The sequence below is a fragment of the Myripristis murdjan genome, chromosome 2 (genome assembly GCF_902150065.1).
Source record: "Myripristis murdjan chromosome 2, fMyrMur1.1, whole genome shotgun sequence".
NCBI lineage: Eukaryota > Metazoa > Chordata > Actinopteri > Holocentriformes > Holocentridae > Myripristis > Myripristis murdjan.
This window is the reverse complement of record NC_043981.1, coordinates 7,842,936-7,869,513: the sequence shown is the minus strand read 5'-3', so window position 1 is coordinate 7,869,513 and position 26,578 is coordinate 7,842,936. Positions and strand designations below refer to the sequence as shown.

The 26,578-nt window shown below is 41.8% G+C and overlaps 3 protein-coding genes across 5 annotated transcripts; 2 read left to right on the top strand and 1 right to left on the bottom strand.

The window, feature by feature from the left end:
* The first annotated feature begins 270 nt into the window (after positions 1-270).
* LOC115374120 (keratin, type I cytoskeletal 18) lies at positions 271-5,125 on the top strand. Of its 3 annotated transcripts, none has more exons than XM_030072893.1 (8): positions 271-663; positions 1,145-1,221; positions 1,632-1,788; positions 2,037-2,198; positions 2,503-2,628; positions 3,407-3,636; positions 4,011-4,045; positions 4,762-5,125. In XM_030072893.1, exons 1-8 carry the CDS (start codon positions 322-324, stop codon positions 5,073-5,075), a joined length of 1,443 nt encoding a protein of 480 aa, XP_029928753.1. In that variant the 5' UTR covers positions 271-321; the 3' UTR covers positions 5,076-5,125. The 3 variants fall into 3 exon arrangements, with proteins under 3 accessions (XP_029928753.1, XP_029928746.1, XP_029928761.1); XM_030072886.1 differs by having other exon boundaries at positions 1,145-1,227; XM_030072901.1 differs by lacking the exon at positions 4,011-4,045 and having other exon boundaries at positions 1,145-1,227; positions 4,762-4,879.
* A 454-nt stretch (positions 5,126-5,579) lies between these two features.
* Positions 5,580-16,332, bottom strand: arpc2 (actin related protein 2/3 complex, subunit 2). The gene is made up of 10 exons (XM_030072913.1): positions 16,110-16,332; positions 14,424-14,458; positions 13,755-13,867; positions 12,028-12,073; positions 11,678-11,864; positions 11,020-11,113; positions 10,400-10,526; positions 9,951-10,051; positions 7,911-8,011; positions 5,580-6,142 (listed from the first exon to the last, which is right to left on the bottom strand). Exons 1-10 carry the CDS (start codon positions 16,181-16,183, stop codon positions 6,121-6,123), a joined length of 900 nt encoding a protein of 299 aa, XP_029928773.1. The 5' UTR covers positions 16,184-16,332; the 3' UTR covers positions 5,580-6,120.
* Positions 16,333-24,808: 8,476 nt separating this feature from the next.
* On the top strand, positions 24,809-25,882 carry LOC115373456 (C-X-C chemokine receptor type 1-like). The gene has a single exon (XM_030071864.1). The coding sequence runs from the start codon at positions 24,809-24,811 to the stop codon at positions 25,880-25,882; it is 1,074 nt and encodes a 357-aa protein (XP_029927724.1).
* The last annotated feature ends 696 nt before the right edge of the window (positions 25,883-26,578 follow it).

The window sequence follows — 26,578 nt, the reverse complement described above, 5'->3', positions numbered from 1 at the left end:
GGCACCTGCGCACCTGCTTTTAAGGTGGACCGGGACCACCCGCACCTCCCCAAAACTGTGCCTGCGTCCAATCAAGAGACGAAGAGCGCACATTTCCAGAGAACAAAATAAGAAATACTTGAATTTCAACGTTGTACCGGTTTGTCCAGGTGATGCGCAGGACACCGTCAGCCAATAGCATCAACGGGGCCGGTTTCATATATCAAACCCCTGCTATAAAACGGTGGTCTACCTGCGTGTGCAGCTTCACCTGAGGTGTCTCCTGTGGCTGCAGCTCCCGCCCAGTCTCAGTCTCTGCCTCTTTGTCTCTCAGTCATCATCATGCCCAAGAACAGCTCCGCCAGCATGTTCGGGGGAGCCGGGGGTCGGGACTCCAGGGCGTCCGTGGGGAGCCTGGAGGGGCTGCGGAACATGATGCGCAGCGAGCCGGGGAAGGACTCCGCTCCCCACACGGCCGCAGCTCCGGCCCCGGCGCCGGGCGATAAGAAGACCATGCGGGACCTGAACGAGCGTCTGTCCGGGTACCTGGGCAGGGTGAGGCAGCTGGAGAGAGCCAACCAGGAGCTGGAGGACCAGATCAATGACATTTTGGCCAAGAGGGGGGCACCCGAGGACCGCGACTGGGAGGAGATCGAGAAACCCCTGGCTGACCTCAGGAAGAAGGTGGCTGTTCCTATGTGGTACCCTTTCTTTCTTTCTTTCTTTCTTTCTTTCTTTCTTTCTTTCTTTCTTTCTTTCTTTCTTGCAAGTGAGTTTCATCCGTAGTTTCATCTTTTCAATGCGAGTTTAATGAAAGTTTGAAATTAATTGATTTGTTCTCTGAAATAATCTTAAATCAAAGAATAGTAAACGAAATAATTCCCCTGTAGGCCTCAGATTATTTAATTTATATTGGAAATAATGGAAATGACAATATGTTTACAGCCGTGAAAACTATTTTAAGAGCAAATATGACACTATGAAAGTCTGATATTTGTTGCAGAGTGTACTCATACAATTTAATCTTTTTGATTATTTCACATTCAGTGCATTTTCTGTTTTGCATCAGCACAACGAGGATTAGTGACATGAAATATACAGCAGAATCTTAAATAAAATTTAATTTCCACAAAAGCTTTTTAATAACATGCCCTCTGCCTCTCAGATCAAGGACAAGGTCATGAACAATGCCAAGCTGCTGCTCCAGATCAACAACGCCAAACTGGCCAACGATGACTTCAAGTCCAAGTAAATGCAACTGCAAAATATCATTTTCTTGTTCTCTAACAAGCCTGTAATGCAGCAATTTTCTCACAAGAGAGAGGTGTAGAACAAGCATTGAAACCACGAGCTGTGTTCAGAGCAGGTCCTGGGTTATCTGTTGCTGCACAGAGTAAACAAAATAGGTTTTAGTCGTTGAAACATTGACAATTTTTACCCTCCAAGTCATGTAAAACTAGCAATTTCACACTTTCATGTCTTAACTATGATTTCCATTGATGTAGCTTCCCTCCTCAGTTTGCTTTATCAACTTGAGAAATGTTTATGACTAAATTAATGCCATTTCTGCCGTGACCGTCGATATGGGTCAGACACAGATCAGCACAATGGTGTTTGAGCGGCCGTGGCTCACTGCTGGGTTCCCTGTGCAGGTTGGAGGCTGAGAAACAGGCGCGACGAATCCTAGAGCAAGACCTGGCTGCCCTGAAGAAGGAAATCGATGACACGCAGCTGAAACGCGTGCAGCTGGAGAACCAGATCGAGTCTCTGAAGGATGAGCTGGCTCTGCACCAGAAGGACCACAAGGATGTGAGGCCTTGAAACACACACATTTACACCCCACAGAAAACACTGCACGTACAACATGTTCCAGAAACACCCATAAACACAGTAATGACATGTGCAAAGGCATTTAGATGCTCACCTAAACACACTCCAGAGACGTGCAGATGGCATATTTGCAGAAACATGTAGAAAACACAGCCTGCCACGCAAATGCATACCATATCTTACAATGAAATCACAAAGTAGCTGCTGCTGTTGTGTGGCTCTTGCAGGAGGTGGACGCCCTCCGTGAGAAGATCAAGGACTCCAGCGTGGTGGTGGAGATGGACTCGCAGGACTCCAACTTGGCCGAGACACTCAACAAGATCCGCGCCCAGTACGAGAAACTGGCAAAGAAGAACCAGAAGGAGACTGAAGACTGGTACCAGAACAAGGTACGTGGACTAAAGCATGGTGCCTCCAGTGCGAATAAAACAAGTCATTTAGTCCCAAAGAATCTTACATTTTTGAAGCCTTTCAAAATCATAGGTTTTCAATATTTTAAGATTGTATATGAGATTAAAATTACAAGTCCTCATATTCTCTCATCTACTTTGCCTCTGCCTCTTTCCTCTTTTCTTTTACCCTCTGATTACATTTATTTGTTGATTACATTTATTTGTTCTTTCTCTTCGACCCGTCCATCCCTTTGTTTTCTTCACTCTTTCCCTCTGCATCATGTTTTTTTTCCGTTGTTAGTTCGACAACATCAAGGTGGAGGTTGCCCTCAACACCGAGGCCTTGCAGACGGGCAGGACGGAGCTCAACGACCTGTGCAGACAGAGGCAGCTGCTGGAGATTGACATCCAAGCTATGCTCAGCATGGTAGCGACACACACACACACACAGGAACACACTCATGCACCATACAACTCCTCCAGCCCAGTCACACATGTGACGTGCCATAATACACAAACAGCAAAAAGAAATGTATGACCTGCAGCAAAAACCAACCACAGCATCAACAAGGAAAACAATGGCACCAAGCCTTATTGTTGTAACGGCAAAGTCATTCTCAAGACGAGTTTGGACAAAAACCTCTACATCTTTTTTGTCCACATCATAATCATAGTACAGCTCGTTCAAACCCACATGACATCAAACCTGCTTCCCATTACACACGAAAGGTAAAGCCCTTAAAGCCGTAAAGCAGGGCTCCACAAAGCCGACAGTGTTGGCATTGTTACTGTCGTGGGTGCAAATATTTACTTAAATCCTCATTCCTCTGTCATGTACAGAATGAGAAAGCCGCCTGGAGCGGCGTTAGTGTACCTATCGTTTTCACAAGCATTCCTGGCAACCCTGCTATTACACTGTAAAGCTGCCCTTTCAAACCAGACATGCTCTCCGTGCCTATCACCGCAGTCCTGTAGGAGCCACCTGGAACTGGGCTTACGCAAGAAAACACGGCAAGAACACGGAAAAAGGTTGAAGGTCTTGAAGTTGCACTGAACATCAACTCATATCTCCATCATCCCTCCCTCCTCAGCCTGTATTAAGTTTCAGTTCACTGTCTCCAGTACAACTTAGGAAGAACGTTCCCACCAAGGAGAATCGTCTTGGCTTTCTTGCATTTCTCAAAAATCGCTTGTCTGCCTCTCAGATCCACTCTCTGGAGGAAACCCTGAAGGAGACCAAGGGGCGGGGCGGTCGCGAGATGGCCCGCCTCAACCAGATCCTGCTGGGCCTGGAGGACGAGCTGACCCGGGTGAGGTCGCAGGTGGAGCGGCAGGTGGACGACTACCAGAACCTGCTGCACGTCAAGATGAAGCTGGAGGCCGAGATCAGCAACTATCGGCAGCTGATGCGCGGCCTTGCTGCCGACGAGGACAGGTGAGAGGACGAGCACGGGACATTTTGTGTTACTGAAATGCAAGACGGTCATTCCAAAACAACAAGGCTATTATGCAAATGGCATCAAGGGGCAACTTTGAAATATGAGCATCAGTAGCCAGAATTCATGTAACCCAACATGTTTACCAACGTGAGAGGCAAAAAGCTTCATTCTGTGGTTTCCTCTTTTGTGTTGCAGCCCCTTTTTGTCATTTGGGATGTATGTGTCTTTTCATAAAAATGTAGGCGACCGTCTCCCCCCCCCCCCCCCCCCCCCCCCCAAATCAACACAGATTCAAGCCTTTAGAAATGGTGCATTCGTGTGTGTTCATGTGTATGGTGTATACAGCATTTATCATCTTCTTCCCCAACAGCTTGGAGCTTTCTTTAGACGATGCGCTGCAGAGCGGTAAGTCCTGGACACTGCTGGGAAACCGTCAGGAGAAGTTCACACACAATGTCCTGTGGCGTGTTTTCGTGTTGTGACCCTGTTGATTGATCAGTGAACCTCCAGATCGAGCCTAGAAGCACAAGATGAAGACCTGGGTCGATTGCTTGGCCGAAATAATTTCAATTACTGTTTTTGTCTGCCTGCACTGCCAAATGGGCTGTGTTTGGACTTAGAGAGCTATCCAATTGGCTTCTTTCCACTTCAAAAAAAAAAAAAAAAATCCCAGAAAAGCAATTGAGTGTCTTTTAAATAATAATTTGATCCACGTCTACATTTGCAGATTTAAAACTCCTAGGGAGGTGTGTGCAATATGGTTGACATTCTACCCAGAATAAAGCCGATATCTCTAAATAACATTTTCTTTCTTTTAAAATCAACAGTAGAGGGCAGGGAAGGGGAATACTCTTGCAAACTAACCCTCACATCACATTTGGTATTGAACACCTCACCTAAACCAAGTGCTTTTGACATTTTGCACCTTGTAACTCGACACAGTCACACATGATCCTAACACGATGTATGGAAATCACAGATGTAATGATTTTTATGTACAAATCAATGTTTTTAATGTTTTTCCCCACGGGCACACGTGCAGGGAAAAGGAAAGATTAAGGACAAATAAAGCTGACATACTGTATGTGTATTTATGTAATTCACTCTGTTTCTTCGTGAAGGCCAGCCCGAGCCTGATGGGAAGGCGCCCCATGACCAAGAGGTGAAAGAAGAGGCTCCTGTGAAGCAGGAGAGCGCCCCCTCCAGTAAAGCTTCTCCCCCTGTCAGCACTGAGGCCCCGAACAATGGTCCCACTGAGGAGAAAGCCCCAAAGAAGAAGAAAACTAAGAAGGGCTCATCTTCTTCTTCATCTTCATCTTCCTCCTCCTCCTCCTCTTCTTCCTCCTCTTCCTCCTCCGAGTCAGAAAAGGAAGATAAAAAGCCCAAGAATGAAGGTGAAAAGGCCAAGAATGAAGATGAGAAGCCCAAAGATTAAAATTATGATTTGAGTCATATTTGAAACCTGCTGTCATATCAAAGCTTTGAACCCTGAGTGATTACAATGAATTGAATTTTGTCTCATTGATCTTTGACAGTAAATAAATATATTTGACTTCAATATCATGTCTTCCAGCTGTGATTTGTTACTGCACTTACGTGGGTTTGCAGAGGATTTATTGTAGTAAACTTTCTAACCAGTTATTTGTGTCCTCATTCAGAGGCTGCATCAGTACATGCTTTAAAAGTGACACAGTAAACAAGATATTTTCAGCTAGAGATGTTATCTCAAAAAATCTCTCATTTCCCGTCAGACCATCGTGCATTTTTGAGCTTATCTAAAGGAGTTTGGCAGGTATTTGTAAACCTGCAGCTGGATACAAAGTTTGTCACCCAAAGAGGATCAAGTACTTAAACTGATATGAAAACCTTAAAATTTTAAAGAATCGGCTGGACCGTCCATATGTGCCATGGGAATCAAAAGAACATTAAGACCCAGATCTGCTTTTTGTAAGAGTAATTTATTATTTTTTTCCAATGACAATGGTACAGACGACATGAAAGCACAGAGAGGAAAAGGGAAAAAAGGGAGATGAGGTGGAAATTTGAATTCATCAAATGCTTGGGGCAGGGCGGGCGGGAAGGCAGATGTAGGGAGGGAGGGCAAGCAAGAGTACCAAATGGAGTAAAAGATATCGTATCAAAAATTTCATTTTTTCATATATATATTTATATAGGACTAATAATTCTCTTTAACTATGCAAAGCAAGGAATGCCCTTTTTCCATTATCTTAAGCCTCGGCTTTCCCTAAGTAGAGCCAACTTTATTCAAAGAAGAGCCAACTTTGTTACTCATTTAAAAAAAAAAAAAAAACAAAAACAAAAAAACAAAACAAAACAAAAAAAAAAACAGACTGGACACGTTTTGGGGCTGGGTGGGGCATTAGAGGCATCCTGGAGTCCTGTCCAATGTGGTGCTGAGTCTCGGTGTGGCGCGTTTAGGCGTGTCCAGGGGGGTCGGAGAACTCTGGAGGGGCTCGGCCTCAGCGGGAGAACGTCTTGCCCCTGAAAGACACAAACACATCAGAGCCCAGTTCCACAAACACACACACACACACACACGTCTGTTGCACTGGAGAGCCACAAATCGCAATGAGGAGGGATGTAGCAACACACGACTTCCTTAGCTGCTTCATTGCTACACCTGACAGGATTTAGGAAGTGCTCAGATATTTATGGTATGTGTTCATGTGTCAACAGGTCCTCAAGCTGCACTGGCAGAGATGATTTGTAGTTATTTATGAAATGTAGCCCAATAAAACAACTGTTTCCCTGTAGGATTGCACTTCATTTCAGGGCTCCCACTCTGTCAAAAGTCAAGTTCCTGATTTTTCCATGACTATAAATGTTTTTTTTTTTCACTTAAGCCAAACTTTAAGTTCAACCACAAGTTAACTATTCTGTTACATTCTGTCGGGGAGAGGAACACAACATACCAGTAAACACAACAGAAAATAAATATTACATTTGGTGAATACCTAGATACTGTTTCTTAAATTGAAGCTGACAAAATTTCATGACTTGTTCAGAGAATTTATTAAATTCTCTGACTTGCCCTGTCTGGAAGAGATTTTTAAAAATTCAGCAGCCTTCCACAGAGTACATGAATCGTGGGAACCCTTGTATTTGAACAGTCTAAAGCTGATAATCATCTTATGAGGTGACTATAATGTGCCACTAAAAGGTCTACGGATTTTCAGAGATTTAGTTAAGGTCAGATTAGGGTTACATTTTCTGTGTAGATGCAGCAAATGGGCAATTTAGACTTTGTTGAACTTTTTGTGGCCTGTAAGGTGGTGATCAACACTGCAATATGCCAAACAGTAATGTTTTATTTAAGAAAGGGGTGGAGGGACGGGATCGCTCTAAAATGTGTGATGGAATTACAGGCTCAAGTTTTTATTTCCACACACTGGTGTAGAAAGAGGTCAACGAGACATATGCCGCTTTCTGCAAACTTAAAGTAATGTACGCTCATTTCATGATGACCTTTTACATTTCAAAAGGAAGAAAACTGCCTCCATTTTATAGCCTCCATGCCACAGTGTCAGATTTCTTGAACCCAGGCATCGTGAAACTATTTCATAACTGTCAGAAATGGCAGCTGTGGGGTTCCCCTTTGGTTTCTAGTTACAAATTAACCAGAAAACAAAGGATTTCTGTGCTCATGTAGCACTGGATTCAGGTATTTTGCAACAATGAAGCTAAAAATGCTGTATTTGTGTAACTGTGGCGAGGTTTTTGTGTGTGCGACAGGTTGTAAAAATTCCAACCCAACTCCCTTCAAACAGCGCAGAAGCGTCGGCGCTGCAGCGGCCGCCCGTGCACACACCTCTAAAGCACACATGGGGATTAAGTGGCGCAGGCCGCAGCTGAGATCACAAACCAGCAGGAGCAAAACACCTCAGAGGCTTCTGAAAGTCTGACCACACGGGAAAGAACCATCACATGCCTGCACGCTACAGGAGAGGCTGTGCAAACACTGAACTGAGTCGAGTTTTGCTTTCAGGCCAGAAAAAAAGGGCTCAAGAATCTCTCATGGGCTGATAAGTCAAGATCTGAAAGGTGCAGCAAGCAGAGGGAAAAGCTAAAATCTTGTAATTCAGCAAGACTGCAGAATTAAGTTCTTTGTTTTGTTGGAGGCTCAGCATCGTAAACCTTGATCAAGCACCTGACCTGTCTTTGACTTCACAACTAACTCTACATGGGAGGAGGCACACACGATAACGTGGGCTGAGCGCTGACACGAGGAAGGGGAGCGGAGGCCACTTACGAGATGGTCTTCATCTCCTTCTTCTCAGCGTCGGGCCGGGCGCGGTTCAGCACCTTGAGGAAGTCTGACGTCTTGGCCCGCATGCGTGTGTGAATGTAGGCCTGAGGAAGGGACAGAGGCAGGCGGAGTACGTTAGGACAGAGGTCAGGGAAATAAATGAAAGGTACATCCAGCACACTGCTGTAAAAACCAGACAATAATTGAACCTCAGTTGCAGTAACCCATGACTAGGCAAGGGGCAATATAAAAATTCCTTATCACAATAATCCAGGCCAAATAGCAATTCATGATATTATTCTGATAAGCATCAAAAAACTTAAAATGGCACTAAACCACACTGGAATCACTTTACCTTATATTTTTTTGAGAAACAAATATTTTTATTGCATACAGCGGTCCCTCGTTAATCGCGGGAGTTACGTTCTAAAAATAACCCGCAACAGGCGAAATCCGTGAAGTAGTCAGCTTTATTTTTTACAATTATTCTAGATGTTTTAAGGCTGTAAAACCCCTCGCTACACACTTTATACACTTTTCTCAGACAGGCATTAACATTTTCTCACTTTTCTCTCTTGTTTAAACACTCTCAAAGTTCAAACCTTCGCAGAAAAAAAAGTAAAAAAAAAAAAAAGCATGCAAAATTGCACTAAAATAAAAAAAATCCGCGAAAGGTGAACCGCGTTATAGCGAGGGACAGCTGTATATGAATTAGTAAATCAATACAGGATTGTATGTTGTTTTTCAAGTCACTCGTGAGGATATTCATGATCATCGCAATAACGGAAATTCATCAAAACCAGATTTTTTTTTTTTTTTAAACTGCGATCCACAATGAAATCCATACATGATCTATATTAAGTATTCCATAAAGGTTCTGTATACATGCAATTACAAGAGAAAAATGTCAGTAGTGTGCACTGTAGAACCAGTGGAAGTGGTAAATGTAAGGCAAAAACACAGTACTGCGGGCGTATTCATGACAGAGACACAGAGCAGTGATTAGTGAGCGCAAAGCCAGACTGTCCCACTTCCCCATCACCATTCACTCCTATCAATAAATCAGCGTGGCAGGTTGCAGATGCTGACATTCACAGACTCCCCCGCTGTTTTGCACCCAGTTTCTTTCTTCCTGTCTGAGCAGCCGAGACACTCATACAAGCATGTCTCCACAATGCTCGTCATGCGTGGAACAACAACTTTTATTAGGAGGTTACAACTGAGAGGTTCTTTGAAAATCCAAAGAAACAAGGCTCTGTTTTTTTGTTCACGCGTTCGCCAAACGCCCACGCGCTGCTCTGAAAACCTGTATGATCACTGAGGCTGGACTCCTACCTGTCTGGACTCTCTGCTGCGGAGGAGCTGCCTAAGGCCTAATGAGGAACTTAAATGGAGGGGAGACTTTACTATTACAGGGGAGGAACTAGGAGCTTCTTTTGTGCTGGTGATGAAATACAAAAGCTTTCAAGCTGTCATGTGGGTTTATGACATGTTTCGTTTTTATTCTCAGAGCCGCTGTCGCCCTTTGCAGTTGAAGACAAATGTAAATGTAAATTTTATAGTGTAAATTATGCTTCATATCTTGCTATCCACTTTGCTGCTGTAATACGTGAAATTTCCCCACCGTGGGACTAATAAAGGAATATCTTATCTTATCTCTTAAATATCAATTCCTCATGTAACCCTTCCTGAACTGCAACTCTGATAAGAACTGATCCTAGAGCTGTTTCCTATATATAAAGTTACATACCTGAAGAAACTAAAAATAAAGCCATCCTAACAAATTGTTCCATGTTGTGATCAAGTCCTATGGTAGGAAAATCTCTTTAGCTGGGACACAGATTGTCTTGCACTTGTTCTTCATCTATTATTCATAGAGTGAGGCTGATTGTTATGGGATGGTGCACATAGTCAATGCTGTTTATAGCATTATTCTCTTCTTAAAGATCATACCAGTGGATTTAAATTTCAGTCATTCATGCTTTAATATTTTCTCTCTATGTTTGGAGGAAATGTATAATGCAGTGGTGAGGGTGAACTGACCTTGGAGCACTTTATGTGGTAGTGCAGGTAGTCCCTGAAGGTGTGGATGAGGTTGATGGTGTTGTCTCTGGCGTTGGCATTGGTGTGACGAGGGAACAGGACTGGACGAGGCAAGGAGACACACACTGATGTCAAGAAACACTCCGCAAACACACACTGTGTCCCTCCATTATCACTTCATTAGAGCTTAAAAAAATGCAAAACAAAAATTCTGCTCTGGAGAAAATAAAACAAAAGACTTTCTAAGATATTTAACTTCATTTTCTGGCAGAGAAATCTGAATATCTTATTTAAATGCTATGTGAAATGCCTCTTCTCAATTCAATATTTTGAATAGCAATTTTGCGTCTGGATAAAAGCCATTTTTGGAGGATTAGACAGTTATTTCAGACGTAAACTGAAGGAAGTAGCCATGTTTCTCCCCTCTCAGTGTCGAGGTGCGTACTGACCGAAGGTGATGTATCCGATGTTGTCCCCGATGGCAGCGTCTGTGTCCTTGAGCTCCAGCGGCGGCTCCCTGTGGCTGAACAGCACCTGGGGGGCTGTGTGGCTCGCTCGCCGGCCCTCCTTGAACTCCTAAATTTACAATATGCAAGAAAGGGTTTTTTTCATTTTCAAAAATACAACACAGGAGGTGCAGTCACATAAATATTAAGACATGCTGCCTACAAGAATGGAAAAGGGGACAAATGCCAGGTGTTCCATGTGCACAAATGACCCTGAGCAAGAACTGTGCAACATGGTTTATCTCTTTCTAAATGTTCATTTTAAGCAAAGAAGTCATATAAATTTGGGGTTTTACCTCTTTAAACATGCTGTTAATATATATACATATATATAATAAATATATAATTATATATATAATAAATATACATGTTCAGTTAAACATATTTGACAGGCATGGCCACAGTGCAAGTTAAATAAATAGAATATCTATACAATTATATTTATCTATTATACTTATTTTTCTATTCTATCTTTTTATTAGAAATCTAAAAAATATCTGTAGTCCAGTAATCCAAGTTTAATATTGGAACGACAGCTTGGGCAAACATTATTATTTACTGACCTGCATGAAGACTTTGCCGATGATGACGTCGTCGTCGTCTTTGAACACGGTGCTGAACACCACCGTCACTCTGTCTTTCTTGGCCTCCACGTACCTGAAATGACAGAGACGGGGAAAAAAATGTTTCAGACCTCCACGAAAATGGGAATGACTTCCCTCAATCACTCAAAATCTTGGGATATTCGTTTTTAAGAACACCTATCGACCATTTTATGATTTAGAAGGAGAGCTGCTGGCTGTTTTGCAATGATGCTCTTGTTTTGTCTTGTGTTGTAAACCCAGCGCACGCTTTCTTTTGCAGCCCTAAAAACGCAAACTCACTCAATGCATGGTGTGTCCAAAGTCAGTGATTAATCATGTAAAATAACTGTAATCTCAATAGTGACCCAAATAATCGTGATTATGATTTTTGCCCAAATCGAGCAGCTCTGCTTTCAAGCTACATCACCAATTCATCAGCAACTGTCTTGTAACTGTCCAAAGCTGTGATCACTGAACTTCTCCGGCAGGTGCACAAGTTTCTCGCTCCTTTCCCATGAGATACTCAAACTCTCAACGGAGAGAGCAAGCACATGAAGGAATTTAAAAAATGTGAACGGGGCCTTGCATCCTGAAACGCTCAGCGGTGCTTTTCCCAGGCAGCGTTATGGCCACCTACATGGACTCGTCGTCTCTGTAGTGGACGACGGCCCTCTTCTCGCCCTCTTTGCCCTCTTCCTGGAACTTGAAGTATTTCTCAAAGACAGAGGCGAAGCAGTTCCTCTTTAGCATGCCCGCCTGGTGGATCACCTCCTCCTTATTGGCTGGTACTGCATCCAGGTCAAAAAGAAGGGACACGTTGTAGCCTGAGGGACAGCAAACCAGAAAGGAGCCGGAGCCAGAGAGAGACAGAGGAAGAGAGAGCTGAGTAAGTCGTGGTACAAAATCGACAGCAGGCTGTTGTTAACGTTCAGTCACAACATTTTATTTCAGTTTTCAATAAAGGAACAAGTGTGGTGCAGAACTTACCAGACTCTGGTGAAACCAGGAAATTCCCATAGACCCTCTTCAGCAGCTACAATAAAAATGGCAACAGACTTTATTTGTAATGCACTTCTCCAAATGCAGTTTACAGAAGAACCACTATGAATGAAAGGCAGCAAAGGAACACAGACGCTTCAATGAGAGAGTCTATATAAAGATGAATAAAAGATTTCTTTTTTTTACTTGTGATCGTGTTACGTCATGAAATCCTGATGAATTATTTATTTTAACTTGCTACTGCTACATCAGCAAGAATCTCCATCAAAGGCTTTTCCTGCAGATGCAGAGCGATGTGCCTTGATGCTCTGACAGCTGAATTCTGGGTGCCCCAAAACAAAACAAACACATCTGATACTTTCAAGGCCACAAACACAACCAGAAGCATTTAAGACCATTTTGCATTTCTTAAATCTTCAAAAGTTGAGGGATGCTCGAGGCATGTGTGAGCCTCAGAGACTCGGCAGGTGAAAGGAGAGAAAAGACCGGCGGCGACAAACAGAGCAGCGACACAAACCTTCTGCACAATAAAAGCTAATCCTGCGGAGGCAGACATCTTCAGCAGGTAAACCTCACGGATTAAAATGAACAGAACTAATAGCTAGCTGTCATTCAGGAATGAGCGAACATATGCAAATCAAAGTTAAATATGGGAGAAAAATGTACCTCTTGTGGGAAAGGGAAACAGAACAACAGATCATGTTGTTTAATTGTGAAACTCCATTGAGGCTTCATCATTTTCAAACTAAATATCTAGGAATCCTAACAGTGGGACTTTGACAAAAAGAGGTCTGTGCTTGATTATGCCCTCAAACTGGAAAATGATTTAAGATCCTGTGTTGTAATATCAGAAAACAAACAAGCCCTTCAAGAGCAGTAAAGCTCTCAGTTCTGCTTTTACATCACTTCCTGGGAGAGCGCCGGCTACTTTCAAAATAGACTTTTCGTGGGCTGAATCACTGATGCTGTTAAATCCCAACCACTTATCCATCTGCGAAAAAGCAAAGCAGCAAAAAAGAAAAAAAAAAAAAAAAAAAAGAAACGAGGAAGGCAGTCAATGGAAGGCAGCCAAGACATTCACACAGTGGCTGCCGCTCTCAGTCAGCACTTCCTCGCCCTGCGTGAGTCACAGAGCACACTTCCTGTTTCTGCCAGCAGCCTCAGCAGCTGCATTCTTCCTTACATGGCTGCACTTGCGGCGTGTGTGAGTGTGTGTGCGTGTGCGTGTGTGTACAGACAGCGACCCTGACCTATTCAGCTATTTTTTGCAATTCGATTCACCTCAGCTCTACACAAGTCATGTATCAGCATGCTAACCTGGTGCATTCCTGTCGACTTTTTCGACACAAGGTTTCTGTTTTTCCAGGCACAAGCTTCGTCAATCAGCAAAAAAAAAAAAATAAATAAATAATAATTCTTATATAATAATTCAAGCTACATTTGCGATATTTAGACGATGTGATCTAGCTGATATGCGGATGTGAGAATGCATGGTTCGGTATAAAAAGGTTTAAAAGTGTACGTGTGCTGGAGGATGTGAAAAAGGACGTTTATAACCACGCATACCTCAATCAAGTGGGTGGCCCCTCGAGTAAAAATAGCCTAACTCAAATCTGCCTGTTTCGCTCGAGAAAGGAAAATGCGTCTCATGGGCACATCAAATACAGTTCATAGATTCCATGCTCGTGTGTGTGTGTGTGTGTGTGTGTGTTCACCTCGTCAGCTCCATGCTCCTGTAGCTCCTTGTAGAACTTCAGGGAGATGCTGACCATCACCTTGGTCTTGTCCCCATTGGGGTTGGAGATGTGGTACAAGACGCCATCGAAATCTACAGCAGAGAGGAACGGCATTAACATCTACAGCTCATTAAGGAGAAACACGAGCGCGTTTTATCTAAACCATGTAGAATAAATTCGATCATTTCCACATGTGGAGGAGTGAAAGCTGGTGTACGAGCTGAACGTGTGCAACAGGTCGTTTGCACAAGACACCAACTGGCTCAGATTCAGTTTCCCCAACAGTGACAGCCAAACTGCTTTGTCGTGATAAGGACGATTTCAAGGAAACTGATACAAAGAATCAGGAAATTAAATACAATTCCCAAAAAAGATTTGAATTTTTTTTAATCCCCAGAACTGATGTTTTTTTTTGTGCTCAAAAAGGCCAAATAACACATTAATACCTCAAGTGTTAGCTCCTAATTTAAACGGTGCTGGTGTGTGTCCAGTGCTCAAGTGGCTTCTTCACGGAAAACATCATTCTCACACTTTTGGACATCTCTAAAATCAACACTGTCAACTAAATGAATGTAGCACTGTGGTTCCAGTGGGGCAGGAGCATATGAAAAAGTATGAACTGTTATGTAAGCTCTCATGTAACCTCACCTGCAAAAGTCACTTCGACTGCCTCTGGCTTGGTTCTGCAAGGACAAAAAACAATCTAATGTCAACAATGTGGGAAAACAACATGGAAAAAAGCCGGACACAATCTGAAAGTCAATGATAAATCCACCCTTATGACCCGTTTCAAAGGGGTCCCTCGACCTCTGACCTCCAGATATGTGAATGAAAATGAGTTCTGTGGTCTCGGAGTTGCATCAGTTGGGTTTGACTGGAAAGCTGAGGCTCTTGTGGATTCGATGAGCCACATTTGATTCATGTGTGATGATGTTAGCCCCCATAGGAGCCAGTTCATTGTAGTGAGACCCTTTACTGAAAATTGATGTCACTGTACAAAAATCACCCATTGTGACCTTTAAGATAATCAGAGCCTCATGAAACTTTACAACCACAAACTGGAAGATGATGACTCAAAAAACAAAAATCACAATAATATCGTAATCGCAATATTGAAGAATATAATATATATGCAATATGTGTCAAATCAGCATCAACATTTTTGACAGCAAGTCAAATCATGAATTTTTCTACAGTGTTCCTCAACATCTTTGGTGTCCTAATGTGGTATTATGGAGGAATTTTGGACCTTGCATGATCAAAACTGGTTAAACTTTGCACCTCATCTGTGTAACAGACAGTATCAAGATAAAAACTGCTGCAACGACTTATGACACATACTCGAGCACGGGCATGGCTACCAAATGCTCCTATCATAATGCTCTCCGGTTTATACACTCTGAATAAAAATATAAGAAGGTGCATAACCAGAACACAATGTTGAATATTAAAGATTTATTGTCCCCTCACTAAAATGCCACTAAAATGAATGGCACGGGGTTAAACATCCCTTCAGGTAAGAGAAATCTAAGCTAATCTGAACCGCATGCTGTTTTCCTGTCAGCCCCGCGGCAGAGGGGTAGAGCGAGGCGGGCGGTGCAGCGACTTGTCCGGGCTGCGTCCCCGCCGTGCCTCCGGGGGCTGGCGGCAGCTTGCGGAGCACCGGCTTGACTCAGCTTGACTCCCGGAATGCGGAAGCACCAAAAAGGGGCGATGGCTACAGTGTGGCAGCGGCTGTGTAATTGCCTCTGCGGTGCCGCTACGTGCTGTAATGCGCCATTAACTGTCAATAACAACTGCAACTACCCGCATTTGATAGCGGTGCGCCGTCATTATCGAGCCAACACTGACATTTTGACACGAGTTGGTCTTTTCTGCCGTGTTAGCTTGGTTAGCTAGCATGGCAGTGAAGATTACCAGTGACGGCTCGTTTTGTGGCTCAGTTTAGGCTTTAGGTGAAATTATTAAATACACAAAATGTTGCTTTAATGTTCTCAACATAATAATAATTTTAAAAAAATGCTGAGTTGAAACAGTAAAAAAAACAGCAGGCTGGTTAGCTCGTTAGCAGCGTACAGGCGAGCCGTGGACACACCCCACCTTTCGACAAGTCAGCCGCCGCGACCTAGCCTCAAAGCTAACGCCGTCTGCGTGTTTATTTTATTATTTCATCTTTCCACAGCTGCTTTATGGATCCCTTGCACAAAGCGTTTGAGCAGCCACATCCCAAATCCCCCGTGCACCATCTAGCTAATCCACCCGTCCTCTTTCGGAGAGGATGATGATGAAGCTAGCTGGAGTTAGCCCAGCTAGCCTGGAACAATGATTTCTCACCCGTTTGATGCGCCGTCAAACTTCAACGTCAGCGTCTCTTCTATAATCCGGTTGTTGATTTCTAACAGAATCATCGCAGCGGACGCTGGTGCGGAGAAGGGGGAATGATCGAGGTTGTTTTATGGGATTCAGCTTCTTTGTGTCAAATTCTGCAGCTTTTTTTTTTCTTCCTTGACAGACCGCTTCCGTCGAGGCTTCCGCCTGTCGCTTCCGCGTATTTCAGTCAGGACCCCGGAGGGATGGCCGCGGATTGCCTGGAATGAATTTCTAATAATATGTAATAACTGAGTCTTCGTTTGCTGGTGCTTTGCAGTAAAAAGCAGGGTTTAAGGTTTAATGTGCTTTACAGTAGGATAAAAGTTTGAAAATATATTTGTAAAAACAAACAAACACGAAAACAGTGAACATCAATAAAATTAATCCAAACTTTATTTCAGGCTCACAAGAGGGTCCATAGTAAATAAAATATGAATATGAAAAATAAAATAGGGATCCAAAAAATTCATCATGCAATCAAAAAAGAAAATACAGTTAATATGTAGGCTGCCACACCAGAAAGGAATCTCACACAAGGGCAACACAGGAAAACCTAATTTCCTGTCCTGTCTCCTGTTGACTATCATGACATTACATTTACAAGCCTTGTCCTTAACAACAGGCACAAACAATGCAGAGGTGATACAGTGTGGAAGGACATCAACAGGTTTACAAACCAGTGAGACACATGGCGAGCAGAGGACAAAGACGATGCCCGGCGTGACCTGGGTCTGGGTGTTGTGCAGTAATTTGATCTGCACCACAAGCCTTGGTATCATCTCGCACCATGATGGCATTGTAAACATCACCTGACCTGACCACCATGTTTTCAGAAAGACCAGCAGTGTTGACTACAAATACATCCCCGTTAACACAGTTGAGTGAATTCTGATGATGCTCATGCCAAACCTCAGCTGTCTGGGCCTCATGCCCCGTCAGTGCCGGGTGGTGAGGGAGGTTTACAGCTATTCATATCGCTGCCCTCTCTCCACAAGTCATTCACCTGGTGGTTATTATTCTGCAGCTCCCTGGCAAGTGAATCACATCCCATGCATTCTCATTTCTTTTAATAAAATGAGGATCTGCACTGGCATGTTTTTTAATGTTCAAGCAATGACCCCTGTCTGAGCCTTCCTGATCCTGACCAAAGTGGAAAAGCCTCTCCAGCTGCTGCATGTTGCCACAAAATCATCCCATCCAGGTTTAAGGTTATGTACTTATTTAATATCTTATATTTAACAAATTATATGATAAGGTAGAAATACAGTTAATATCCTATTAGTTAGATTTGTCCAGTCCAGGATGCAGCATCATTACCAATAGAGGCCAGCAGTGGTATAATCTCAGCATATAAAGAAATAACAATCGGCATTCGAGCACAGGTGGCCACCCCATAGTATAGCTCTATATTATCCAGAGAGGAATGAGCGTATGCTATATACAATATGATCAAGCTTCTCTAATGCAAGCAAAATCTTACCTTGCAGGATAAAATAAGATTGCAGTCGTTGCAGAACTGCAACAAGTGTTTTGCAAATATAGAATAGAATTATTATCTAATAAGTCAGCTTTTAAATCCCCACTGACAAACACACACTGAGCTATTTTCCTCAGCGAAAGATTGAGCAAATGTGTTAAAAAAAAAAATAATAATCATCCTCAGAACCTGTGAGACTCATCAGTGGTGCCAGATGGGGATTATTTGTAATTTTCTTTTCATTTTAATTAATCTCAAACCCAGCAGCACAATGATCAGTCTTCACCTTCACATTTATTTATTTATTATTCCAGTTGACTATATTCGTCACCAGCTCACATGCAACTCCATATGTACTGCATTCAGTTTTTCCAGCTCTTGAAAACATAAACCTTTCATAGGACGGACATTTGAGCAGGCTTGTAAATCTGTACATTGTCAATGATGTGATGTAATTTGGATTATATTAACATGCCAAGTGGGGAAAGCACGGACGTACAGGAATGAAAACATGCCAAAGAGTCACACGAGTCTGGTTCATCTTCACACTTTTCATTCCTGTTGTTTATTCAGCTCTCATGTGACAAACACAACAAACCGGCGGCAGCAGAAGTCATAAAGTTTTACATTCAGCACTTTTAAAATAATAATGGGTAGGTTAGGTGGTGTAAATGAGAAATATGCCTCAGAGTTACAGGCAACGAAGACAATAAGGCTGTCAAAGCTTTCAACACCAATCGAATAAGTGATAATTTGAGTGATTTATGTGACAGCTCATTATTCAACTCATTCATTTGATGAGAGGCGCTGAGCATTAAAGAAAAAAAATTACAATGGCAAGAGAAAAAATGGAGGTGTTCAACTAGAGACTGAAGAAACAGTGGGAAGCTGGATCCTTTCATTTAAATTGGCCTCTGCAAAGGTGTGCAGGATGACTTCTGTGTGTGGATTAAATCATTCTGAGGCACTAAACTGTATTTAATCATCAAAATCAATGCCTCAAATTGCTTTTGAAAATACGCTTTAATTTTGAGGTTGGAACTTCTCTTTCTAAAAAAAAACTGGAGGGATTAAGGCATCATCAAAATGTTTGACTTTATTTTAAATAGAATTAAGTGGTTCAACCTTGTAATTAAGAACTCACTGAGGAGTGTGGTGTGTGTTTTCCCTTTCAGACAGAATGCCTTTGGTCTTTTTGGTGTCATTTCTAAAGAATGAATGAGCAGTAAACAGCTGTTTATATGCAAAGCAGGTGGGTTCGGCGCATGCCAGCCTCTATTTATAGGTAATTACGCTTCACAATTTCTGACATGTATAAAACAGAATAGTGTGTGTGCATGTCTTTACTAATCTGATACAGAGACTGCATAATCACATTGTTTCTTCGTGAGTCCAGATGTTTACACAGAAACTTTTATAGATCTGGCTTCTCAGTTGTCAGTATGATGAGGAATAATAAACCCTAATGATAAAAATTGCTTTTATATACATTTTTTGGTCCAATAGGACATATTCCCATTCAAATTATGAACCAATTTTATTTTTTATACTGTTAGAAGCTGCATAACTGAAGTATTTTTTTCACTCAGCTTTGTTTATCAATATGATTGTTGATATGGGACATGCCAGTAAATTGAGTCCATTGGTAGTTTTAGGTACGTGCACATTCCTAGTAATTCGAGCGAAAAATGCATTTAGATGCAACCGATAAACAAGACAAAGAGCTAAAGCATGATAAAAGGAATCACTCCGTTAGATCTCCGTGGTTGGACATCTCACCCACAGCAAGCTACAGAGTTGCAGTTGTTATCAGTCAGTGACATCAAGATTTTAGTTTCATGTTCAGTGCCTTATTGCAGAAACATACCCAGGTGACATGTGCACATGACCAAGACCGTGTCCAGTTTCCAGGTTTTTATGCCTAAACCTAACCTAACTAAGTGGTTTTTTGGTCTTAACTTAACTGTCCCCCTCCGATGAGCCATATTTGGCAGTTCCCCTTCCTTCCCATTTATGTTATGTTATGATATACTTCCATTCAGCTGTGCTCAATGCCCTCCAGCTCAGGTAATGTAAGCTTCTCTCCTGGAAGCATGGCCATTATTTCTCCCTTCTTGAGATCAAGGATAGCATTAGTAAAGAATAGTAACTCTAATCCTCTGAAGTACCGAGTAAAACAACACACTTCTCCAAAACTATTCCAAAAAGTCCCATGTGCTAGTGCTGACAAGAAGGAGCCGCTCCATCCAAACACCCGAGGCTTGATTTTAAACCCAAGAATTCATCTGTGGGATCCAGATGGAACTAAACAGACTGATGCTAAGTGTTACTGAAGACACGCAACGTATGTCAACAGCTGAGACACCCAGTGGGCAAAATACCAGTGACAAATAGCCGATGTGCACATTAATAAGAGAATGACAGCTGAAACATTTCAAAATAAATCAAAAGTTACTTTACATAGTAATTAATTTCTTTTATATGCAGTAATTCAACTGCTTTTGAGAGAAGTAATTAGAATATAACTAAATACTACATTTTCAGTATCTTGCACAACACTAGATATTACACAATGCAGTAATCATTTTGTATTTCTAGCAACTCTGCTGGGATTCTGTCAAGTTTTGTCACAATATCCAGTTGTGTGTTTATCTTCCTCTTCATCATGGCAGCAGCCAGGCTGACACATGGAGGATCTGGATTATGTTTCATTTCCTTCTGACTGGAATACCTTCTTAGGAATGATCATGTCTGTCGCGTGTCATATTTCAATGCTGTTGACTGAGTACATATTTACGACATAAAACAAACAAAGAGCTGACAGGTGGGATGTGACAGTCATGGACTGTTGAATTGGATGAGTTATGGCCTCTCCTGTCAATACCTCACTTATGCATCGTTTTGTCTTTCTTTCCTTTGAATCAAGGACCTTGTGGTGCGGTACCAACGTGCCTGACTCCAGATAAGATGACTGTGTTAACATGAAGGCACCGTCAAAGCTGAAAAAAATGCAAACTTGTTTTTTTTTTTTTTTTTTTTTTTGGCAAGCCTGACACCTGAAAGAGCCAGGTGTCTTGTCTGATCACATGTCCTTGGTCAAGAAACTGAATACATATAATCTGGTCCTTTATGAGGATATTGTTGAGTTCGAAATTTAGTTTCAAACCTCTTCAACCCTGCTGAACCCATCGGTGTGCTCATCATTACGAATGCATGCTGCTTGAGTGAAAAATGAAGCACTGTAACCAGCAGATCCAGAATATGGATGTGACGTTGTTGTACAATATGGAGAAAAATGCTCTTTTTCTAACTTTGAAACTACTTAAGGGGAAATGTAAGCGTAAATCAGAGTTCAGACAATTAAGTGACACCAGTCTGACACCAGCAGAGTGTTTACAGTTAATGGGAAATTGATGTTTTGGAGCAGATTGGCAGGAGAAAGGAATTTTGTTTGTGAGTGATTTATTGGATTGCAGCGGTAACCGTTTGGATGATGAAACTTTTTTTTTTTTTTTTTTTTTAGATAAATACAATTATATGTGAGCATTCATGAGCATCATTGTGTTTGACTCATTCAACACCCCGCCTACCGTCTTATGTGGACTCTGTTGTACCCTCACACTATGTCACGTTTCTGATCTTTCAAAAAAACAAATTGCATTTTTACACCTTGAGGGTGCAAACCGTGACAATGACACGCTTTGCTTTGGTGGGCCGGCGGGTCTATTACACGCTTGATACTTGGCTGCATAAAACAATAGCATTACTGTACCAAAACAAGTATTATCTTTTCACTGGAGCTTGAAGAAAAAAGTCTCGGGATGTGAATGCCAAGATTCCAAAGGTTATCTGATGCACACACTGACGGTTTCTGAGGAAGTGCGTGATACTCCAGATTCCCGAGAAGGTGGATGTAAATAACAAGTTTCGGGTGAATTTCTTTTGATGTGTTGTTGAAAGGAGCCAAACCACCGGGTCATGCAGGGATGCTCGGTGATAATTAAGGAATTATACAGGTTTTATTCAGGATGCAATGTCTGAGATTCTAAGGGGAAAAAAGCCACAAAAAAAGCCACAAAACAAAAAAAATGGTTGAGAGAGAATTGTTTGTACCGCATTAAAAAATGGGCACACACCAGAGTTATTAAAGTGTCTTGTTTTTCATCTCGAGGTTTTTCCATTGCAATGTGGTTTTAGTTAGGTTAGTTTTTGGCGGAAGTTCAGTTGAAGTTTGAATGTTTTTGGTAGAGCTGGTACCTTTAAAACGTATAGTGGACGTTCACAGCAGGTGATATAGAGTAATACAAACAATAAATGTATAATCATTCTCTCTATCATTATTATTTTTTTATTTGCATGAATTCTTATGTTTAGGATGAAAAGTTGCATGTTTGGAGAAAAAAGTTAAACCTACAATTTACTTAGTGAGCAAGATATTTTCAGTTTTATTTAGTTATTTAGTTTCATTTTTGTTTTAGTGTACAATAGGATTTTTTTGGCACCTGGTTTTTGTTTGCATTTTAGTTGTAGTTGGAGCCTATGTCAATAACCTTGACACTCACGCCCGCACACACACACACACACACACACACACACACACACACACACATGCAGGGAGGCAGACTAACAGCACAATAAGACACTGTGTGCTTGTGGAGCCTGCGTGTCGCCTTGTGTGACAGCAAGCGGACAGCAGCAGTGATGCAGCCCTTCGCTATGTTGATTATTGCCTGTTTTACCTCTCAAAACCTGAGCGAAGTGATTTATGGAGACAAGGGGGGAGGGAATGTCGATACTTTTGTGTCTACCCAGCTAAAAGTCAAATAGCTGTGCGGCAGACTATTTGCATGCAGGTCTGATAAAGAGGAGGAGATGGTTGTTGCCTGGTGCCCTGTCATTACTGATGGGAGGTTGTTATTTTTCTCTGCACGCAGACGAGGCTCGTCACGCCATCTAGGGAAAGAGGAAGATGTTTTAATCTGACAGTTGAGCTACAGATGAGGATACAATAGTAGTTTTCAAACTTCCCTCACTAGGTTTTGTTATTTAAAGTAGCAAATCCGGAGACCAAGACCCAAAATCTATCTATCTATTGGATGTACAGTATGTTGTTTTGCAGTGTTGCTCTCCTTTAAAGAGTCATTAGATGTAAGAGTCTGACTTAGTCACAGTTGGAAATTTAATTTGAGATTCCAGTTCATGTTGTTGAATCTAACATTTAATTCAGTTTGTATTCAAATTAGGAAAAACATGAATTAAATTTCAAATGTTTTGCGCTTTAAATTTCAAACGTTTTGTGATATTTTCATCTTCAGAAGTTTTCGAGGTGAGGGCATCATATTCTTCATGCTCACAGTGATTGCATTGAATTTCATCAGTTTTCTATTCAACTTCCTTTAATTTGGTTCCGTTTCAAAATGTGCTGCCCGTCTGCCACCAAAACTCCAGGTGAAGCTGAAACCAGTTCTGATATGATCCAAACCATGATTATGATTGATGTTATTCAAAAGAAAATCCACTGTGGAAAATCAACTCGAGTTTGTTCATGCTTTCAATCTGGAACACTTCCATCTGAAATAGCATCTTGACACCAAGCTTCAATTTGATGTCTTTCTGGATGTCTTGTTCATGCAGAAAAAAAAAAAACTCCTTAGAATCACAGAGTTAATATCATCATTACTGTTATGGAGTGGAGTTACCATTTAAATAAGGAATTATCTCCATTTTGCTGTGAAACATTTCTTCTTCTTCTTTTTGTAAAGGGTGGAACAAATTTCAACAGCAGCATTCAAACAAACTATTTCATGTTCCATAAAGCATCACAGCTGACATCCTGAGTGGAAAGAAGTGAAGTTTTGTAAAGCACCTTACCCCACATCCACAGTTACCCAATGACTTGCAACAAGCAAATGTTGATATTGGGAACAGCTTTTCAACTTCGGTTGTTGATGGCACTTGTTTTATACTATTCATACAGACATGTATAATCAAAAATTCTCAAATGTCAGCTTCCTTTATGAATTGTGAACTCATGCTTTGTCAGTTCAGCTAATTCAGGCCTCATAATTGAAAGCCGTTGAGATTGCTGCTGCTGTCAAAACTGACAAATGATGACGCAGGCACATGTATGCAGTGACATATTGGGAAAGCAAATAGGAAATTGTGGCAACTTTCCCTAAAGAATAGATGCACTCTTTAACAGATTGCCTTTAAAAATCAGATTCGGGTTGAGGAACAGCACCTCCTTGATATCTACAGCCAAGCCAGCACAGAAGGTGAGTGCCTGAGTTAGTTTTATGTTTGTTGAAAAACACTGCATGCAAAGATAATAAAGAACCACACCGGTCTTATTTTGACATTTCATCAACAGCTGAAATTATGTTTCTCCAGCACCAATGTCGGTTGCATAACTGCATATATGTGCTTTTGATAGCTCAGAAGTTAAAGCTAATTTGCCCCAAAGTACAATCACTCATATTCAAAAAATGTGAAAAACTACAATGTGAAACTTGAAAGTTGCTGGTCAAAATAGGTCCAGTTTGGTCTTTTGAAGTTCTACTAAGCAGCGTGACACTTGGCTCCAAATGGCAGTAGAAGATAAAATGTTTGAATTTGAAAATAAATAAATAAATAAATAAATAAATAAATAAATGAATAAATACATAAATAAATAAATAAATAAATAATAATAATAATAATAAAAAAGTGAAGTTCTTCATCACTTGGGAATTATATATGTGATGTCCAAATAGTTTGCTTGTGTCAGGGAGAAAGTATAGAATTTTGCTTTTAAATTTTGTTTCATCAAATCCAAGTGTTCATACACAACACCAGAATTTTATTTCGGCAAATAGAATATACTGCGGGGTTTTAAAGGTGCACTATGCAAAATTTGTGAAGGCTTATATAAGTGACATAGAGAGTAAGCATAATTTTCAGCAAGTCAGGCTGATTTACATGCTTGTTTCACAGTTGTTCTCTGCTGAGTCTGTCAGGGTCCTTATTTAACTCAACCCTTTGCAATTTTTCATAGCGTACCTTTAAGTTGTAGTCATGGTAATAAAATCCTGCTTAGTGCAGGTTTCAATCATAATGAACTGATGCATAAATGTAGTAGAATTTATGTGTTTTTGGAGGGATTGTGCCCCAGTGTCATGACAGTGTCCATCTTTCTTCGTCCATAGCCATGTCCATCACCTATATCTTTGAAGATTACTATGATGAGCTTAACTCCACCAGCCACAGCAATTCCACCTACATCCCAGACCCAAAGACTTTATCATGCGAGCCTGAACAGCTGGGTCCCTCTGCAACTGTGGCCCTGTGCGCCATACTGGTAGTCATCTTTCTTTTAGCAATACCAGGAAACATAATAGTTGGTTGGGTGATTTGTGCCAATTGGCGGTCCATGAGTCCATCAGATGTGTACCTGGTTCACCTGACTGTAGCAGATACTCTGCTAGCCCTCACTCTCCCATTTTGGGCTGTGGCAGTGATCCATGGCTGGATCTTTGGAGACTTTATGTGCAAGTTTCTCAACCTTACCATTGAGGCAAATTTCTACACTAGCATCATCTTCCTGGCTTGTATCAGTATCGATCGCTACCTTGTGATTGTGCACACTGCTGAGACTCATCGTGACCACAAGAGGATGTGCAGTTCGTTTGTCTGTGCATCAGTTTGGGCCCTTGGCTGGGCTCTTGCACTGCCTGCACTTTTTAACGATGCGTTCAAACCAAACCCTGACTCCAACAGGATCATTTGTTATGAGCGCTATGACCTCGGACAGGCTGCCTTATGGAGACTTGTGACTCGAGGGTTCCGCCACATCCTGGGCTTCTTGCTCCCACTGGTTGTCATGGTGACCTGTTACAGTATCATCATCACAAGGCTGCTGCGTACCCGTGGGTTCCAGAAACACCGAGCCATGCAGGTGATAGTAGCCGTGGTGATTGCATTCCTGCTCTGCTGGACACCCCATCATCTGATGCTGATCGTGGACACACTCATGAGGTTCAATGTGGTGCCAGGCAACTGTGCTGCAAGGAAATCAGTCAACACAGCGCTGAATATCACCCACAGCCTGGCCCTTTTCCATAGCTGCATCAACCCCATTCTGTACGCATTTGTTGGAGTGAAGTTCAGGAAGAACCTCAGGCTGCTTGTTCAGAGGAAACTCAGGATGCAGGAGAGGATGTCAGGCTCCAGATTCAGCAGGTCGACATCTCAGACCTCTGACAGCAACGGGGCTCTCCTCTGAAGGTGTGGTGGACATCAACACATTTCCTGAAGGTTTCAATTAATTTTCAGCTGATTAAATCCAGATGAACTTGTTTTTCAGCTGAAGAAGGTGAGCAATTTCACTCAACAATTCCCTGTTGAAGGGACACTGGAAGTCAGTCAGAGACGGGGGTGCTGAGAGCAAGTTTTCAATTTTTAATTTTTAATTTTTATTGCCATTGCAGTTGCCATCACCACCACCTCCCGTGCTGGTGCCCTGTTGTCAACCATGGAAATGTATTCTGGGGCCATTGTAGACAGGCCCAAACAAAAAAAAAGGGAAATAATTGCATTGTGCTATGTTGGTGGTGAATGCTAACCAGAATGACATGGGCCAGTTGCTGACAGCAGGCTAATTCTTGTTGCACTGGACAAAAAGCCAAAGGATGAACAAATTGAATTCCAAGCTAAATTTGGACTATCAAGTTTTGTTTAACAGGTAATAGTGTGTGAGAAAATAGAAGTACTGAAGTGAAAAATACACAACACCATTAATGGGCTACATAAAATTGACTTTTATACTATTCAATGACATTTTACCAACCAGCCCTAAAATGGAACTGATTACGTTGACTTTGCAGAGCTCTTACCCTTAAAAATCTCAATATCAACATTTTTGATGCAGTTTTTTTTCCTTTTTGACAAAACTCATTAAAGCAGCATTGTGTGTGTGTGT

Coding starts and splice junctions, on each gene's coding strand:
- LOC115374120 (XM_030072886.1), top strand. CDS start 322: ATGCCCAAGAACAGCTCCGCCAGCATGTTCGGGGGAGCCGGGGGTCGG. Junction 664..1,144: donor TGGCTGACCTCAGGAAGAAG/GTGGCTGTTCCT, acceptor TCTGCCTCTCAG/ATCAAGGACAAGGTCATGAA. Junction 2,199..2,502: donor AAGACTGGTACCAGAACAAG/GTACGTGGACTA, acceptor TTCCGTTGTTAG/TTCGACAACATCAAGGTGGA.
- arpc2 (XM_030072913.1), bottom strand. CDS start 16,183: ATGATTCTGTTAGAAATCAACAACCGGATTATAGAAGAGACGCTGACG. Junction 13,868..14,423: donor AGTCGAAGTGACTTTTGCAG/GTGAGGTTACAT, acceptor TCTCTGCTGTAG/ATTTCGATGGCGTCTTGTAC. Junction 11,114..11,677: donor TACAGAGACGACGAGTCCAT/GTAGGTGGCCAT, acceptor CTGTCATTTCAG/GTACGTGGAGGCCAAGAAAG.
- LOC115373456 (XM_030071864.1), top strand. CDS start 24,809: ATGTCCATCACCTATATCTTTGAAGATTACTATGATGAGCTTAACTCC.